The sequence below is a fragment of the Ambystoma mexicanum genome, chromosome 12, assembly GCF_040938575.1.
Source record: "Ambystoma mexicanum isolate Mex_15411 chromosome 12, UKY_AmexF1_1, whole genome shotgun sequence".
NCBI classification, from domain to species: Eukaryota; Metazoa; Chordata; class Amphibia; order Caudata; family Ambystomatidae; genus Ambystoma; species Ambystoma mexicanum.
Window position 1 is genome coordinate 695,009,086 of NC_090936.1, and position 20,289 is coordinate 695,029,374.

At 47.2% G+C, this 20,289-nt stretch overlaps 1 protein-coding gene across 3 annotated transcripts in view; it reads right to left on the reverse strand.

Annotated features, from left to right (window-relative positions):
• CELSR1 (cadherin EGF LAG seven-pass G-type receptor 1) overlaps nucleotides 1–20,289 on the reverse strand; it is a 526,468-nt gene that overhangs the window by 354,320 nt on the left and 151,859 nt on the right. For all 3 annotated transcript variants that reach the window (XM_069629236.1, XM_069629235.1, XM_069629237.1), the window contains exon 2: nucleotides 691–1,329. In XM_069629236.1, coding sequence (XP_069485337.1) covers nucleotides 691–1,329 — 639 coding nt within the window. The remainder of the gene's footprint in view (nucleotides 1–690; nucleotides 1,330–20,289) is intronic.

Here is a 20,289-nt window from a genome sequence, read left to right on the forward strand (position 1 = left end):
ATCGAGTGAGGGGCCGCTGGGAGCAAGATATTTTATACACCATCCATGGAGCATCGCAGTTGCTGAGCGTTTTCAGAAATGAAAAAGAACCATCTTGCATTCACCAGAATTGAACGCATATTTGCGAGCATGACAAATGTGTACACATTGTATTTCTTAGTGTTATATCACACCGTTTGAGAATACTAAAACTGTCAACATGTTATATTTTATTATTCAGATTCAGATAATTCCTCACACTCAGAACAAACTGGCTGGGCATCCATTTCCTGGCATAAGCTGTATAATGTGAAGTAGATCATTACTGAGAAACTTAACCTTGTGAGCGCCCACTCCCATGTAGGCCCAAAGGACTTGGAGTGGGGGGTGGCACACACCTTACTCCCCTGGACCCAATTTAGGAAATATGCAAATGTCATTAGGACAGAGCAAGCCCACTTAACTAGGACTATATACGAACCTTAAGGACACTCAAAGGGCTAAAGATGTTCATTTCTGAAACTGTTGAGATCACAAACATCCCCATAAAAAAAGCTAGAAAAATTCAGTACCAAAAAGACAGCAGATGAGTTGGCCACTTGTCCTTTGCCAGTTTAAATTGTAGATAAAAAAAGGAATTCAGTGTTGAGAGGAATAATGCAGAAATACACATACAAGACAAAAAATGTAATATATTAAATGTACACATACCAGTGAACTCTTCATGGCATTCGCAAGAGTACCCTCCTTCTCGACTGCGACAGAAGCCATTCCGGCCACAGGGGTTGGAATAGCACAAATCAATCTCCGTTTCACAATAGTCGCCAGTAAATCCAGGTGGACACCGGCACCTCAAACCATTGATAGGATGGATGGGACGGAACAGGACCGTGTGTGAACTGATAAACGGAGCCGAGCTGTCAAACTTCAACACAGAAACGCATTTCATGTAGTTCTCACAAGGCTCCCGCAAACAGATGTTATCGTCGAAAGGCAGGACTCGTTGGGTGGAGATCATGGTCAGAAGAGTCCTGTTAAGGTATATCTGCTCCTGAAGATCTTCCGAAGGAAAGAACCTATTCCGCACACCACCGGGAAGCAAAGCCGAAAAGGTCACATTTAAGATATTGGAGCTGACATCGGTGTCATTTTGAATGTTGAAGACGAATATGCCGTCCTTGGTGGTCGAGAGCACCGTTGCCACACCTTCCATGAAGAGCGAGAGGAGTGGAGAAAGGAATCTTTCCTGGGACATATTTTCTAGTCGAACTGTGATGCTGTTGGTCAACATGTCATCCGTAATGATGGTCACTCGCAGGGTGCAGTATGCAGTGACACTGTGAACACCATCTAAATGGAAAAAACAAAATGGAGGGCAATGTGAGAATGCACCTATAGTTACATGCATACCCATTAGTCTATGACAGATGCACCACAAGGGTTTACAGGATACAAAAACCAGTCACCGCAAATAGACCAATAGTGCATTATGACAATTGCTGATTTGATTTACAACATTGTCCTTAACATTGAAGTCTAATGCTTTGTATGAATTAATTTAAATGTTCTCACTCCTGATTTTTTTCTGATTAGCTGAAATTTAACTCACTAATTATGCCTCATAGTCAACATGGCGACGGAGTCGGCACAGACAAAATGGCGCAGTTCTTAAGCAGGAGGCTACCATTAACTGTCGAAGACGCACAAACATATCAATGGACAAAGTTATTTTACATTAAAGCGTGGTATTGCATGTCACTGTTTGGAGACTCAGAGGAATAAAGAGCCCACGTGCACTAGATCAAAGCGTAGGGCACTTAAAGGGTACTTCAAGTCTGACAACTATTTACCCATGAAAAACTCCGAAATAATGAATTCTGCAACATGCCAATTACCAAAAGTACATTCTTAAAAACAAGATAAAACCCATTGCTTAAAATGAACAAGTAAAGATGGGATCTCAAGTGAGAAAAGGCAAAACCAACTATGGAACAAGACATACGGCTACTGTTGGCAAAGGCAAGCCCACTTAGAATGGTACAATCAGTAGTGCATAAAACACTGCCATACACACAATCACAGCATATTTAACTGCTGATCATAGAATAATGCACACCAATTCACACTGGTGTGCACATCCAGCGAGTTAACAATGTCGTTACTGAATCAATCTACTACTACATGTGCTGATCTATCAATTTCAGCTCTACTAACAGTTATCAGGTGCATCTACAACAAAAAGAAGGAGCATCACATTTGCGGTCTGCTGTGAATGAAATTTGGCAAACATGATTTTCTTAAAAGGGACAAAATGGTTTTAAAGTAATCTACATGAAGCGTGTTGCATAACAGATAGACCTTGCTGATGGAAAATTAATACTTGGGGTCAATGCTTTTCCTCGTAAGTCGAGCTAAGAGTTCAAATTCTGAGAAAGGATACACAGTCTTCTCCACAAACCTCTCTTTCCACTAAGGAATGATTAAAAAGAAACTATGACAAAGTAAAGTAAGGCTTCATGAAGGAACAATGCCATGCAGGGAGATGATCACCGGAAGGAGGGCTGCACGGGTTTGAAGAAATGTGACCAGGAAGGAGTCGATGGGGAGCCAGACTTCATTTTGAGATGAAGAGTGGTGCAGTTGGGGAGAATAGGAGGACAAGGGTGGTAAAGACCAGTGAGGAGGTTAGGGGGAGAGAGGTAGGGAAAAGGCAGGAGAGAAAACAGTTCAAAGTTGGTACAGACGTTAGAGCAGATAGAAGGGAACTTTTCTTTTTTTTAAAACTTTAAAAAAGGAGGAGCGCTTTTCACAGAGTATCAAAGAGGGAGAATAAGTGGCAGATGCAGCAAGAGGAAAGTAACGTGCAGTAAGAATCTACAACAGTTCTTTATGAGTAATGCTGCCATTTCCAATACATGAAGAACAGAATAGGCATTTGGGCCTCACAAACAGTTTTTTTTAAATAATAGGTAAAATGAGAGAAACGACATTTTAGGACTGATGCCAAATTCGCTCTGCGCACTTTGAGGCAGTTTTGAGCACTGTCAGTTTTTGGGTAAGCCTACGCCTGCGTGGTTTGGTCGTGGGTTTCACCACTTTGGTGGAACAGAGGTGCCAAGAGCGGAAGTGACCCTGTTGTAAAAGACATATTGAGTCAGACATGGAGTCAGTAGCAGGGCAAAGGTGGGAGTCAAGAAGAACACATTGGAAAGGAGTGCTATTGAGACTTTTTCAAGAGTGTAAACAGATGTGGTCAGGGTAATGGCAGAGGGGAGGCAAAGCAGACAATGATAGGAATAATGAAGTGGTCGGTCCAGGATAAACAAATGGTAGGAGAAGCATAAATAATGGACAGGCTACTGAACATAAGGTTCAGTGTGTTTCTGGCAATCTGGGTGGCACCAGATACTAACTGGGAGAGGTTGAAGGTATCAAGGGTGAATACACTAAAGGGCAGAGAAGAAAGGTCAGCACAAATGGTGAAGCTGCTCAGGACTACCAGGTTAGAGTAAGAGGAGGCTAATAGAAAAATAACACCCCTAAGGGAGGGTCTGGCTAAGGGGTGTGGTGCACAAGTGTAAAAACAAGAGCAACTGAGGGAGATATGCCGAGCTTAATATCGAGCACTTCAGTGCTAGGGAAGGAAGGGAAAGGGGTAAGAGAGATCCTTAGGCCTGAGCGTGAGATCACAGACACACTACCTCAAACAAAAGTTGTGCAATCAAGGTTATTAATTTTAACTCTTGGAAAAGATGGCGGCTGGGATATTGGGGATGGAGGAATCACAGGGTGAGGTCTTACTGGTCAAGATAAAGTCATTGCAGTCCTCTGAAAGGTTGTAGAATTCTGAAGGATTTTAGTGATGAGCAAATATTGAGACGGGCAGCACGTCAGAACCGCAGGGGAAGGCAAGGGGGCTGAACACAAAGGAATGAGGTCTAAGTGAAAGGCACACAGCGATGCAGGGGGACCAGCAAATTGTAAGTCAAGGAGAGTGGCACAGGTGTAGGTGATACGAAAAGCAAAGGTGCAGGTGGGTTTGCAAACCACTGGGGGGGCTGAAGTAAGGAGGGGACCCAGAGAAGTAAATGGAAGATACAGAATCCTTTGCCTTATCTGGTGCGCCCCGGCAGAGGTGCCTTTGGTGCACATTCACTATGAGCCCACTGTGCGGAGTATGAGCTGCCAGACATGAGGGAGTCGGCAGAGTCTGGTGGCATATGCAGGCTAAAAGAGTGCCAGCAGGTGAAATCAGTCGACACCAACAAAAGTTAATAGTATAACTAGGCAAGTTATCGTGGATGCTGATGTGAGAAAGGGTGTGAAGGACAGAGAGTGGCCAACAGTATAGAAGGATGCCAAACGGTGGAGACGGATATGGCAGAGGAGCTATTGGGGTGGTGGTAGTGGTTAGTAAGTTATAGTAGTGCTTCATTGCCTTTTTTGTAGGGTGACCAGATTTTCAAAACAAAAAACTGGATGGCCGACAACATAAAAGAGGGACTACCCCATCGCAGCCCACCAATTACCGCCCCTCCTCCAACACACCCCCACAAACACCCCTCAACCACATTTCCAGCACTTCTCCTTTCTATAAACTGTATATGATCTCATTTGTGCAGTTTTGTCTGTGAATCTTGGCATGCTAATTCAAAACGAGCGTTAGCTCTAATTGATATTACATGGCTTGCTGTACAATAATTTCCAAGCCAGTCTCTGTGGCACAGTCAGTCAGTGTCCTGACTTGTACCCGAGAGGTTGAGGGTTCGAGTCAAACCTCCAACTTCAAAATTCTGAAAGTGTTGTGAAAAATAATTACGGTTTTAATTACCCCCCAAACATGCAAACCCCGGAGACCCCAGGACGGAGGGTGATTTTCCCGGACTGTCCTGGGAAAACCCGGACGTCTGGTCACCCTACTTTTTTGACAACTGATGGCCATGAAAGCCGGTTTGGATGGGGTGCTAGAGATTGTCGATCTCAAGGTAGTTGGTGAGCCAGATGTAGACAGCATATTCAAGAACCCAAACCCAAGACTGGAGTGTAATCATGTCTTAACTTGATCACCCTGTTGGACACAGTCTGCATGACCATAGCCTTCATAGACCAGCTCCAACTATATAACAAATGCACAATCTCTCACGGGGCCATGTGATGCTGCACTAAGGGCTGCTTGAATTTGCTGTAAATAAACCTGCTACAATAAATGACATTGTTTGGCCTGGCACACAGACACATGATAAATTGTAAACACTTAACACTGATTATTTACTCATTATATTTACTCACTTTTAAGATCTTATCCATTTCACTTTTCACATTTTTAAGTATGAAGCAATTTCCACTCACAAAAAGTAGGGGGGAACCGTGAGACACATCTGTGTAGTAGCTGTGCAATGTGGAGTGGCAAGAGCCCTCCTTTTTATTATTTGGGCAGATGGCCAAGCCTGGCCCTCTTCACCCACTATGCATAGCAAGGGCAACTGACTAATGCATGCAAAGGCATCGCCCAGAGGTGTACCCTTATGTCTCTACAAGGCCCGCCGGGAAACCGCACCACAGCTGACCTCCTCTAAGCCTTGGCACGGATTCGAGGGACCACTTTATGGACATCGCTTGTTCCTCCGCAGCGTGAAGCAAAACAAAACTACAAAAATTCAAGCATACTGCGAGGATTTGTTGGACGAAAAAAGAAGCAGTTATTGGGTGCTGACAAGAGGAGGCTGCAGGGGAACAATATCTACAGAAAGAGGCAATGTCACAAGTTTAGCTTAAAGAAAGAAATATGCATTTCACTGAATTTTGCAGTGAAAACGTTAGCCCTGCAGAGCGCATCTTGATATCACTATTTGCCCATAATACCAGTGTCCTATTTTCATGTTACTTTGGTGATGCGTTCAGCGCTTTCAAACCACATCATCTTTCAAATTAAATTAAAACATAAGCAACAATTCCGTTAAAAACATGTTTTCATAGTGATTGATTCCGCATTCCCATGGCACTGCATGTCTGGATCAGGTGTTGAAAGGATATGGTTACAAGGAGAACGTAGTGATTTGGTGCATTAAAAGTAGCGGCACATTTCTAGATGCTACAATGTGTAAAGTATATGTGCCCTATTGCCCCCCACCCAGACCCCCCTTGCCACAAGAGTGCCCTTCCCTGAGATTAATACAAATATAAAGCATGGCAAGGACCTGGCTGGGGGATCCCCACATTTGGTTGGATTTAGAAATAAAGCAGTGGCCACTGACCGGTGTGAGTGTGTGTAGGGAAGTAGGGGATGGGATGGCATGGGTGTGTGTGCGTGTTTCTTGCACTCCGACAACCCTCACTATTTTAAACTTTCTTTACATGTGTTATACATTCTTTGTGTTCAAGTGCAACGAATTCTACTGCATGCAAACATGCCGCAGTTGTCTATGAAAAGCTCACACTGAGGATTCACCCATCCACTAACCCAACCACACAGCGCACAGAGAAACTCCATCTATCCCTCTTCACCATTCACACAATCAAGCACACACTCACTGTCCACTCATTTATCCACTACTAATACATTTACCAAATCTCTCTCTCTCTGTCCCTCACACACACACACACACACACACACACACACGCTCATCATACACTTAGGCAAACTCTATTCACGCATGCATGCAAAGACAATACACAATCTTCCCCTTCATATATCCCTTCATAAACACATTCACACACACAAATGACCCATACATCCACACCAGCCACATACACGCAAGCTCACCATCCATCAATCCCTCTCTAACCCATCCACATAAAGACATGCACCAGCGATCTATACATGCAACCGCAATCCACCTCGACACCCACTTCACACATCTATCATCTATCCATTCATCCATCAATTCTCTCAACCATTCAAACTGACCCACCCATCCACCTACTCAGACGTCTATATATCAGCCCACTCGGCCATCAATAGGAAACAATCACCAATACGTGTAGAACAACATACCTATTGAATGGCTTGTTTATGCATGGCTGGCCTCTGATATTCAAAGGCAAGATATACCTGCAGGTAAATTATAACCTAGTAAATAGTGACTGTATCAGTGTACATGAAGTAACTCAAAACACAAAGGGCCCAATTCATGGAAATGTGCGCAGAAATTCTGCAGGTGCCGTGCACAGAGAAGGACACTGCCCGAGCCTGCACGCAGAATAAATTGTGCGCCCGCGTATTCATGGAATTTACTGTGCAAAGTGACCATGCCCAGAAGACGCGCCCGGAATGCCCCTTACACGCCCACACGCAAAGTATAAACAGCCAGAACAGCTACCTTTGCACGCTTCTCCGGGTGCGAAAACACAAACCATTCTAACATTACGTGGGTTCCACACAAGCAGGCCTGCATCTCGGGGACCCTGTGCAGAACCCCCCTTACTGTTGCTGGCACCCCAACAACATGCCTATGAAAAATCGAAACTCAGTAATTACTCGTGACATCTGCATGCGAACACCCATAAACGGTTCCTGCACCCTGCTAAACTACACGCACCCCTATGTCAGATCGGTAGCCCACTTGTGTACACACTCACCTACATCCGACATGCAAACTCACCACTGCGCTGTGATTCCTACACGCATGTGCACTTACACCTGCCTTTGGGTGGTGTAGAGATTGAGTGATTTGCGTAGCCATTACTATGCTAAGAGGCTGTGCGGGTGGTTCCATGAATACGTGTCATTCAGTGCAATTGAGGGCGTGCGAGGGATTGCCTTCATGCCGTCCCATGTAACACCCACTTTTTCACATGTTCTTCCCTGTTTTCTATGTTCTGCCCTCTATTACGCCCTATAAGCAGGCCTCGCCCATGCTCTGCGTGGTGTCTTGCGCAAGTCGCTCGATGTCTTGCAGAGGTGTGGCCAGCCTGCGCGAAGTCCACGCAAGTCCTGGATAAGTACTGCGCATTAGATTCCATGAATCGACTAACACAGATTTGCGCGCACTTTGGCGCGCAAGTACCCTATTTTACGCGCAAATAATTCCACGAATCAGGCCCAAAGTATGCAAGAACACATTTTTAACTACATTGCCATCATGACAGAAAACTAATCTTGAGTACCATACCATAACAGTTTATTACCCTAATCATTAGATTAGTACTTAGGGTGTTGGTCTTTTAAATATATGAGCCAGTTATTTACCCAAAAATTAAAAATAAACATGTGACAATAATTGTATTCCATGATTATGGTGAATACCATGCCCTGTATTTTTTTGGGTTGCTCCACTGTGTTTCTAAATACATACATACCAAGTATTGCAATGTTGTTTAATATTAAGATGTGCCATCCCTTTAGTCGTAAGCTTTTAACGAAAACTGTAAAAAAAAAAAAGTAACTATTTATTTTTTGGCCTATTTTTGGGTTTACACCATTATGTATTGCCCAAAGCATTTTTCACCTTGAACAAATATTTAAACATGATAACGGCCAACACCTGAAACATAAACTCCAGCATCTTCTGTACTCATTGACAGCAGATGTACATTTGTAGTTTATTAATGCACTGTGCAGACTGTAGACAGCTTTTGTTGGGCTGTTAGCTGTCCTGCTTGCTGCCTGTACCAGACAGTCGTTCCAGGCTGATCGTGCAATTGTTAGCGGTCTGGTTTCATAAATAGCACTAGTCGCAATATCGAGGAGGAGTGCCAGGTAGAATGGGGCAGTGGGTGAGATCAAGTTAGCATAAGTGGAGGATACAAAGTACATTCATTTAATGTCACGTTTTATTTTACATTAGCGGTGTGTGGGGATATCACTCGATCGCGGGAGCGTGTTCTCGCGAGATCGCACTTAACGAGATCTCGCGAGCCCACGCTCCACGGGAAAACGTTTCCCGCTCCAGAGCTGGCAGCCCGCCAGATGAAGCAGTCGCACCACAGCGTTGCTCCTGATGAGGAGCCGAGAAGGCAAGAACTTCCAGCAGCCGTACAGCACAGCTTCTAGGGTGTAACACCACATCCACAGGAGGTTACCTGGGGGCCCTAGAAGCTTACAGCGTGCCATCCTAGTGCACCCATTTCCCTCAGTGACTCAGCTGGGGAAGTCCTGAACTTAACTGAACTGTAAGTACGTGCTTGATGAGAACTTGGACATATACCAGTCCACACTAGTTGTTATTTAATAAAGTAGAGTAGACTCACTACAGCGTCCTGTCGTCCTTCAAGGCCACAACATAATTGGCGACGAGGATACTAAAGACCCCACGGCCTCACCATGCAAGGCGCCACGCCGCCCCCTGCCTTTCTCCCGTCACCGGGGACACCAGCAATTCCATGGATGCAGTGGGAGCCCCTGTTCTCCACCTATCTGGAAGCGATAGGCGGCACGCGGTATGCCCCCGCGAGGAAGAAGGCGATGCTGTTAAATGCTTTGGGGGTTGAAGGACAGCGCATTTTTGCTGGGTTGAAGGAGACACCTGCGGCCGATGACGACGACGATGACGTTTACAAGGAAGCGACCCGTCACATTGTGAAGAGGTTCACCAATAAGGAGAACGTTGTACTTCACAGACTGAGGTTCTACACCCGCAAACATGAAGGGAGCGAACCCGTGGATGACTACATCACCAGGATGAGGGAGCTGTCCTCTCTTTGCGCCTTTGGCGAAAATGCAGAACAGGTCATCTGCGACATGCTCGTTGTTCACACCAACTCTAGGAAAGTGCAGGACAAGTTCATACAAGAAAAGGAGGTCACCCTTGACAAGGCCATCCAAATTGCCAGGGCGGAGGAGGAAACCTCCAGCAGACGCAAAGAGGCGGGAAGTCACCTGCCCGTGCCCGAACTTGCGGCGCTACAATGGAGAGGGCGCAGAGACAAGCAGTCCCGCGACGGCCCCAGAGACAAAGGTCCCAGGCAAAAGGAGGCACCCAAATGCTATAGATGTGCCAGTACCAAGCACATGGCGAATGATCGCGACTGCCCCGCCAGGAATAAGGAGTGCTCTAAGTGCAGACGCAGCGGCCACGTGGCTCTGGCATGCACGTGGCGGGAGAAGACGGTTTCCCGTGTCGATGGTAACTGCGTTTCAAGCGACGATGACGACCAGCAGGACAGACCCATGGTTGTCATGGTCAACGCCCCCCAGGCCAGGAGGGAAAAGCCCCACTGCACCATTAAAGTTGACGGAATGGAAACGCGAGTCATGGCAGACTCGGGATCCGACCTCACAATCCTCCCCATCAACACGTATAAGGAGATTAGGGGTCAAGCACAAGTAGAGATCAGAACGACCAGGCAAAAGCCGACGGTGTTCGGTGGTGCAACTGTCGACCTTTTAGGCTACATCAAAGCCCGGATCGAATTCAAAGGCAGGTCCACCACCACCAAAGTGTATTTATCACCCAAAGGCCCAGCTGTACTGGGATGGGACGATCAACACAAACTCAGCATGAAACTGGATCCCAGCACTCCGGAACAGGTTCTCATGGTCTCCTCAGGAGCAGCGCTGAACTTCAAGGAGATGTTCCCGGACCTGTTCTCCGAGAACCCAGGGAAGGTGAGAAACTATGTCCACAGGATTCGCCTAAAACCCAACGCCATACCGGTGAAACACAAAGTCAGGGCAGTTCCTGCCACAGCGAGACCCGCATTGGAGGCCCACCTTCGGAAGATGGTCAAAGAAGGAACCATCGAGACCGTGGAATCCTCACAGTGGTTGAGTCCAGTAGTTTTGATCAAAAAGAAATCCAGCAACGACCTTAGGATCTGCATCGACCTAAGAAGCCTCAATCTAGAGGTGATTACAGATAGCTTCCCACTCCCCAGTATCAATGAGATCATCCTCATCATGAAAGAGGCGGCAATCTTCACTAAGCTGGACATGCGTGATGCCTATCACCAGATTCCCCTGCACAAAGCCTCTCGCCCCCTTACAGCGTTCATCACGCCCTTCGGCACCTTTCAATATACCCGCATGCCATTCGGGTTGTCGTCGGCGGCATCCGCATTTCAGAGAATGATGAACTCCTTACTCAAAGGACTCACAAATGTTTCCTTCTTTCAAGATGATATCCTTGTGTATGCCAAAGACAACGAGACCCATAACAAGGCACTCAGGGCTGTCTTGAGCAGGCTTCAAGAGGAGGGCATTCACCTACGCCATGAAAAATGCATCTTCGGAGTGAACAAGGTAGAATACCTTGGGTACTGCATTTCAAGTGACGGCGTCAGTCCCAAGAAGGACCTCATGCAGGCCATAACAGAAGCCCCGGCTCCGTTGTCCAAAGAGGAGCTACGCTCATTCCTGGGCCTAGCGGAGTACTATGCCAAATTCGTCCCCAGATTCCCTGAGACCACGTCTCCCATGAGGGAGCTTCTGAAGAAGGGGGTAGCCTACTCGTGGGGTCCGGAACAGAACGAGGCATTCCGTGAAATCAAAAAGAGAATCCTACACGCGCCATGCCTGAAACCATACAACCCTGAATGGGACACCTGCATTACCACAGACGCCAGCGCGTATGGCCTGGGGGCCACCCTGACCCAGAAGAAGGGAGACGCTGAGAACATTGTGGCGTTTGCATCCAAAGCGTTATCCACATCGGAGAAGAATTACTCCACGGTCGAGAAGGAAATGTTGGCATGTGCATGGGCCGTCCACTACTTCAGATCGTACGTATGGGGGACGAGATTGAAGCTGGTCACCGACCACAAACCCCTCATCCACATGTTGAGCCCGGACGGCACCAAGACGACCACCCCGAGGCTGGCCAGGATCGCCGCAAAGCTTCAAGAATACACGTACGAAATAGCACACATTGCGGTGTGGAAAAATGCACAAGCGGACTGCATGTCCAGACTCCTGAGCCAAAGAGCCCCCAACACCACGTTCTTGGAGGATGAGTGCGTCGTAGCCTCCATCAGTGACTTAAGGAACGGCGAATACATGGACCTGAGTGAGCGCCACTGGCGGGAGGAGTTCGAACAGGACGAGGCCCTACGGCACGTCAGCACCTGGGTTCGCGAAGGATGGCCCAACGAGAGAGCGATCCCCGAAGGCCTCCGTCCCTACTGGAAGGTGAACGAGGAAATCTCCACCATGAACCGTCTCGTCTTCAGAGGCGATCAAATCATCCCGCCCAGCGGCATCCACAAAGTGATGATGTGCAGGGCACATTCGGGCCACCTGGGGTGCAACATGACCAGACGCAGGATACGCGACCCCTACTGGTGGCCAGGCATGGGCCAGGACATAAGACAAATGGTCGAAAGGTGCCACGAGTGCACCAACAGTGACAAGCGCCTAACCGTGAGGCAAGCCCCCATGCTGCCCACCGAAGTACCCAAAGGGGTGTGGCGAAAACTAGGTTTGGATTTCATTGGGCCCCTGGACAACCTACCCGCAGAGCACAGATATGGGATAGTCATGGTTGACTACTTCTCCAAATGGGTAGAAGCTGACTTCACGTCAGACATCACCACAAGCACAGTCATTGAAACACTCACCGCCGTATTCCAGCGGGAAGGTCTACCAGAAGAACTCGTCATAGACAACGGAGTCCAGCTAGTCTCCCGAGAAATGGAGAAGTTTCTCAAGCTCAACAACATTCGACAACGGAGAGCAAGCCTATACCACCCACAGGCCAATGGCCTGGTTGAGCGAGCAAACCGCTTCATCAAAGGGGCACTACAACTGGCTCATGCCTCGGGCTCTGACCCGTACAAGACGGTCAAGGAAGCAGTAGCGGCACACCGCCTCACCCCCAACGCCGTCACTGGCTTCTCCCCATTCCATCTGCTGAGGGCAACGAGGGCAACGAGTTCTCAAGCCCTAACTCTCCAACTACACCCAGGGAGTCACAGCAAAGAGCAAGGGAAGAAGAACTTGAATCACCCGCATCTTCTCAAGGGCACTCCAGCAATCCTGCCCCATATACAGATCCAAGCAGACCTCAGAGAGAGAGAAGAAAACCCAGCAAGTTTGCAGACTTTGTCATGGAATGACCATCCATCCTTTTTCCCAGCAAAGGAGGTGTATGGGGATATCACTCGATCGCGGGAGCGTGTTCTTGCGAGATCGCACTTAACGAGATCTCGCGAGCCCACGCTCCGCGGGAAAACGTTTCCCGCTCCAGAGCTGGCAGCCCACCAGATGAAGCGGTCGCACCACAGCGCTGCTCCTGATGAGGAGCCGAGAAGGCAAGAACTTCCAGCAGCCGTACAGCACAGCTTCTAGGGTGTAACACCACATCCACAGGAGGTTACCTGGGGGTCCTAGAAGCTTACAGCGTGCCATCCTAGTGCACCCATTTCCCTCAGTGACTCAACTGGGGAAGTCCTGAACTTAACTGAACTGTAAGTACGTGCTTGATGAGAACTTGGACATATAGCAGTCCACACTAGTTGGTATTTAATAAAGTAGAGTAGACTCACTACAGTGTCCTGTCGTCCTTCAAGGCCACAACACGGTGACTTGTCAGACCGTCGGTAGGTCACCCATTCGCAAGGTTGAAGGAGAGAAGAATGCTAAGGGAAGGAAAAAGGTGCAATTCAGCTGCTAAGAGGAGCATGAGAAGACGAACAAGGAAATGACTACGAAGAGAGGTGGATTGTGCGATAATGGGAGGAGATAAGCACTGAACCCTGCGGTGCTTCCCCAAGTGCTGGTGAACCTGTTAGAGGATGTTCCTGAACCTCAGGACACAGTGTCTGACTTATTAATTACGGAGCCCATCTTCTGGTTCTGTTGCAGCAGGCAAAGGGAGACAGAGAGAAGCGGCAGTGGCGCGGGCGGGCCTCGCCGCTGTCGCCACAATCAGGTAAGTCAGACTAGGGTGGGGGGGATGGCAATATTTTTTAAACAGAGAAAGGAGGGTGGGGAGAAGATGGAGGTTCGGGGCGGGGGAGGCAACCTGCGGGTTCCATGGACATGGGCTGAGATTAGCGGTTTCAGCCCGCAACCCGCGGAACCTGATTGGCTGCCCCGCCCCAGATGCTAATGTAGTATAAGCAGGGGGCGTGGCTCCCTCAGTGGAGCACAGTTTGTGAGTGAGATTGACAGCGTCAAAGTACGCAGCTAGAGCCAGGAGTATGAGTGAGGATTAGAGGCGAGTGTGATGAGAATGGCAAATGAATGGTAAAACGTACAAGTGGGATCTTTCTGGAATGAACTCTGCCGAAGACTGGAATTATAATATCAATGAATGGCTCTCGAGGCACCTTCAGAAGCTATGTCGGTCTAGGCTTTCGGACAAATGGTCACTATTTTCTTTTTTTAAAATAGAATCGCTTCACAGTGGGCATACGGAACTTCTGCTGCGTCCTCTTCACATCCCAAGGCACCGATACCAGTTTCTCTTTATGTCAAGGAGAGGTTTCATTTTTAGTCACACGTGCTCCCTTCTCGTACTACTTCAACGCCGCAGGAATGCGTCATGCCCGGTCACCGTACAAAGGACACGGGCCTGAGAGGCTGCATTCCAACCATCCTGGGAGTGCCAGGCCACTGGTGACCAGCCGCCCTGCACGGCTGGAGGGCTAATCTGCATCCAGGAACCACTTCAAGTAAACTATGCATTTTCGCAAGCGCAAGATAAGAGCTTTGTTTACACTGGACCTTGTCTCTCCATTTAACCCATGAAGTGCTTAGGGGGTGCATGTTCGTCCTGAGCTACATAGTACATCATTTTAAGTTCTGCCAATACGCCCGCCCCACCGCCCCTCACCCGCCCGACACCCGCACGCACTGAACTTCAAAGCATTGCGGTAGTGGAGGGAGGAGATACCTGTTTTCCGTTCTCAACCAAAACTCATTCTGCGCTTATAAAAAAACAACAACCAACGCATTAAAAATGAAGCAATTTTTCGCTTTTAAAACAATTCCGTTTTCACGTGTTCAAAGCAGAAATACGACCGGTTTTGCTGTCTTTAAAGAGTTTATTATTGGTGTTTATCTGGAAAATCGGGTAAACCGACCTAGTGCCCGTTAAACATGTTGCCTACCTTGTATTTGAATTTTGGGCCATGCCGACCAAAACACAAACACTGGAACGGCTGAAAATTAAATTTGACCAATTCGCCTTCCAAATGAGGCAAATAAAACAAAAACACTGTTGATTGTCCATAAAGCCACTAATCCCATTTTTTTAAGCAAAGGTGGTGCCCTCAATCCTTTAATGGGATGGAAATCGAGCCCCAGGTTTTTGAGCTCGATTGCACCATCATTAAGGGTCGCCTCTGGAAAAGGGTCTTAAATCTCCCGCCAGTCTCCCAATGGCATTGCTTTGATATGAGCTGGGGTTCGTTTCCTTACAAGGATGGTACTGATGGAAAATGTTTGATTTTTTTGGGGTAAATACTTTGCTCGGCTTCAGGGACTCTTAGCACAGCGAGTAGAGCGCTTGCTTTGACATCTGTTGCAGAGCCTGCTGACAATCCCGGCAGAGCCAAACTCAGCCTTTCATCCGAGCATCACACACCGTGGGTAATAATAAGCAGTGCTCAGATACCTGAGGGTTCGCCGTGCTATATAAATACTAAATTATTAAAATTATGAATTGCGAGTGATAGTGTATGCAAGGAAATCAACTGCATTATTAAAGCTGCAGTGTCCATCAAATGCAACCCTTAGTCCATGTGGTCAGTCGATTGAAGCTTTCGTTTCCACTCCAAAAAATCAGTGTTTACTCAGGATTGGATCAGAACCACTGACCAAATGCGTAGCTACGCTCTGTATCGCTTCCTAATTCCTTCTAGCGTGGTACATGTGTATGGTTTCTGGTTGAATTGATTATACACTAATGAGATCCTTGCATTGCGGTCAAAGAGAAAGTAATAGAAGCGATTCCAACCCTAAGACATTTTATGCTAGAATGTTTACCTCTACAAGAGTCTAGAGTGCAATTCTTGGGCCGGTTTTCTAACAGGGTGAAGGGGTCGAACAATGAGGGATTCTGCAACAGACTGAACCCTGGTAATGAAACCCTGCTAATATATGAGGTTTTAAAATGTCTAAATAACTTTGCATTGATGGGCAGCTCCTCTGTAATGGATATTGCTGGCAATTCTCTTAGGTTTTGATACTACGTATGATTATGTTATGCTACATTGTTATAACTCAAGGATTTTGAATTTCATGACAAAGAATGCATTTTAAATAAATGGTTTGCAGAAGATATATTTGTAATTATGCAATATAATCACGTTTTACTAATCCCTTATAATGCACCATGTTTTGTGTTTATGCTACGTTATGCCTCTGTGTTTCCTTCTTATGGTCTTTGTGTTTTAGGTGAAAGGTATATTTATTCAACCGTACCACATTTTTTAAAAAGGTGTTGTTTATGGCATCTCATCCCTTTCATTGGTACCCAAATGCAGGTGAGTGGAGAGGTGTGCTCATAAGTTAAGCACAAGAAACACATCCCAACTGACAACCATCGAAGCTGATAGAAAGTCACCGCGGACCAGATATAACCTCCATGTGTTTGTGCCAATATTGCAGTACACCTGTGACAATGTAGAACCACGCTACTCGAGCACGACACAGAAAGAAGTGCATTCTCACCTAAGGTGAAGCAAAACCACTAGACCGTTACTTCCACACCTGCTTCACCACGAAACTGAAAATAACAAAAAGGCGGGAATGCAGTCATTCAAGGAAAACCTTCCGCCCACCAAGGCACCAACCATCCTCTGGACAGATAGGGACCGATTCAACAACGTTATGCAGACCCCCCCCCCCCCCCCCCACACAGACTGAGCAGACAGGGGAAATTACAAAGCACTTGCTCCAGAATAAGAGTAACAGTGAATATAAGACCCACACAACTCCACAATCCTGAAGTACTAAACCACCGGTGCCCTGCCACAGCCAGAATCCCATTCAAACTGCCAGAAACAAGTGGGGTCAAACGTTGATGCGGAACAACGATAACATAAATCATGGATTGGGGAGAAGGGAACTACTCGTAGTCCCCGCCGGGTACTAACGCCTAAAAGGTAACACTGACATTCAGTGGAGCAGACACAGCACAAAGACCTGGTGGGGCTCCAGGAGACTTTTTAGGCAGTAAACAGTGGTGATCTACGCTCAACATTGGTGCTTATACTGAGGAAAGTGCACATATGCAAAGGCACACTGCGTTTAATTGAAGAAAGCTGAAAGCCTGCCAGCGATGGATGGTCGGCACATGTGGGAGGGGGGGGACCAATGTTTCATCCATAAGCCTTCATGCAGCACTGCAGCTCTTAATTAGACTCCACCAGGTGATCCGTATCTTGCATTGAAACAGTTTCATGTATCACTCGCTACAGCTGCACATTCTTCGGGTCAACAGCTATCGAAGCACTTCCCCGTAATGAGACCCTCCTCGTGCAGGAGTCGCGAGGATACCCCAGCAGTTTTCTTTGGCAAGCTCTCGTGGTCTACCCGAGGGCCCATGGGGCCACATTCCCGAGATTCCTGCACTTGCTGTACGCCAGTGTAACCCCGCAACAGCTGCCAGGCAGAGTTCAGGGCCTTGCTTTGGCGTGGGCTTGTCTGAAAGCAGCCACCACAGTCCGTCAAACCGGCCCTCCCGGAGCGCGTCGATGACATGCAAGCACGAAGCTCTCCATACGTTCAAAGCAATCCGCACGGTCCTTCTACTAACCTTTGACTGGCCAAGGACCACGGCAACAGGTGGATGACTGGACAGGTGGGGCAAATGCTTGCCACTATTTTGGGAAGCTGAAAGCGTTTGCTTCCTGGCAGAGCCATTCTAAAGAGTTACTTCATCAGACATTGCTTCCTGGCCCTAATCTGCCCACCGCCGCCACCACCATTGCCTCTCCTCCAAGCGTGACTTGACAATGGCTGACAGGCGGACAGGGCGTTCAATGCACGGTAGTTACAATAAGGCAAAATGCAACAGTAAAAAAAAATCTGCCTGATGTATAGAAAACAGACGCCAGCTGAAAGCACACATTTAGGTCGTTGTAGCACTCTTGTGAAATGACAAAAACTGCCCCCGCCTTCTTCACCCCGCTTGGCACTCTGAAGCAACTTTCAGTAATAGCACATTTTAAGATGCGAAATAAATAAATATCACGCCCACGGGTCGACTGGGAACCAAAAGAGGGCCTGGAAATGTTAATCAAAGTGGTCCCATAATGTACTGTGAGCAAGCCCAACCCCTGTAAGAAGGGCTGGGAGGGGTGTTCTCCCAAAAGAACATTTGTGAAAAAATGAGTAACCACACAAAAGAGCCTCACGATGCAGAGATCCACCGGGAAATCTCCACTCCGGAGCTCCCTGTAGGCCACCCACCCCTGATCACCCCAAACCGCAGGCAGGCTGAAGCTCTGGAGCTCAGGGGAAGTGCGTTTGCTTTCACAGCAAGGGAGAGATTTGCGAGGGAAAGCACTTGAGCTGAGCAAGTGCTGTCCTGAGAGGGTCTGCGTAAGTCAGTCAGAAAGTAGCTGAGCCGGCCTGTCCCACCTGGTACCTCCTCCAAATCGTTAAGCACACGATTGATGGGCTTGCATCACTAATAGCAACTGGCACAGGTATCCACTTAGGGGCAACTCACTGCCCCAAATGATGTGTGACAAGTTCCCAGTGCAAGGTGTGAGCACATGTCCACTTAGTAAAACACGAGAAATCACCTGTACAGGGAACAACAGAGATGTGCACCGAGGCAGGAGCATCACTCCCCAACAATTGCCAAAATAAACCTCATTAGCAAACACCACTTCTTACAAGACTGAAGAGCCGCCTCTAAACACCCATCTAAAGGAAACCAGGGGCCAAGGAATTGCATTCTGCGCAAAAATTCAAATTCCTTCATATTCGTGGACAACAAACATTACATACCGACCACACATTGGCGCTCATTTTGAGCTCTGCATAACGGAAATTAAATGTGTAAAAGCCTTTATACTTTTCATTTCCGTTATGTCTCATTTTCACTTATTTCTATGGCGGAGGAGAAGAGGACAGATCTGTGACTTACGATTCCGCCACCCCTTCCTCTCTGCCATATAAAAACTACAGCATTTGCGCCGGTCAGATGCTATGGATCGCTACAGAGTACACCTGCTTTTTACACCAGCAAAAAGCAGGCAGGCTCCGTAGATATCCACTGTAAACGCCACCTGCCGTGCCTACTTGGCAGGCAGCGTTTGATTCTTTTGCAAGGCAGGAGTGCAAAAAGGCATAATAAAAGTGAGCACACAGGGATCGCGCCAGGGCCTTTCAACCATTTCAAATGAAAAGGGCCTCAAGCGTCAGGGGCTGGGGGGGGGGAACCAGCAACTGCCCCCCATGTTGCCAGGCAGCAGTCTTATAAGACAGCAATATATTTCCTTATACATTTTGTTTGTGCGGCTTTAAATGTGCGCTTTCCGGTGCTCGCCTTACAAGGTGCGTTTGCTGCAGTCCTTCTGGCCATCACTTCCCTCGGTGTAAACAGAAGTTTAACTCTTTAACACTGGTTCCTCTACATCAGCCTCTTGCTGACAAATAATGCTTTATAGCTTTTCAGTGTGCATTTAGTGTTTCAGCTCCCTGCTGGCTGGCCATCTCGTGATAATCTGCGGCTATTAACCTTATCTTTGTCACCAGCCGGGCCTGTGTGTACGCCACCTTTTTTCATTCCCCTTTTGCACTCCGCAGCGCAAATGAGGAAAATTTGGTGGCGGGACCTGTCTACGCTTAAGTGTAAACATAACAGGTACCCGCCACCAAATTATGGGGAGCTCAAAAAGGAAACCACATAGAAAGATTCAATGGTAACGTGAATCTAAAGTGGAATGTATGTATGTGTGTATTTTTTTCCAGCTATACAAATCCACACTGTTGAACCCACGTCTACCAAATTTGGCATGGATTTCTCTTTTGTCTGGGGCAAGATCGTAGTCTATGTTTGGATACATAAATCCTATATGCAAACATTTTTTTCAGACGTGTGTTTGTATGTTACTCCAGCTATACAAATCCACGCAGCTGAACCCACTGCTACCAAATTTTGCATGGATTCCTCATTTGTCTGGGGCAAGATTGTAATCTATGTTTGGATGCAAAAAATTCACTCCGTAGACACCCTCATTTACTGATGCTCACCCGATTCACTATATTGTGTACTAGATGGAGGCAACATTTTGAAAAGTGTCTGAAGCAAAATGTTCGATGTGTTGGTTAGTCCATAAATTGTAATAGCAAATTCGTTATTTATTGCATCATCTGTTTGTGCAGTAAAATGTACATAGGGAGTACCATCAGGGCACTTAAGACAAGACTCATGGAAAACCTAAGAGCAATCACAAATTCTGATTTAAGATATC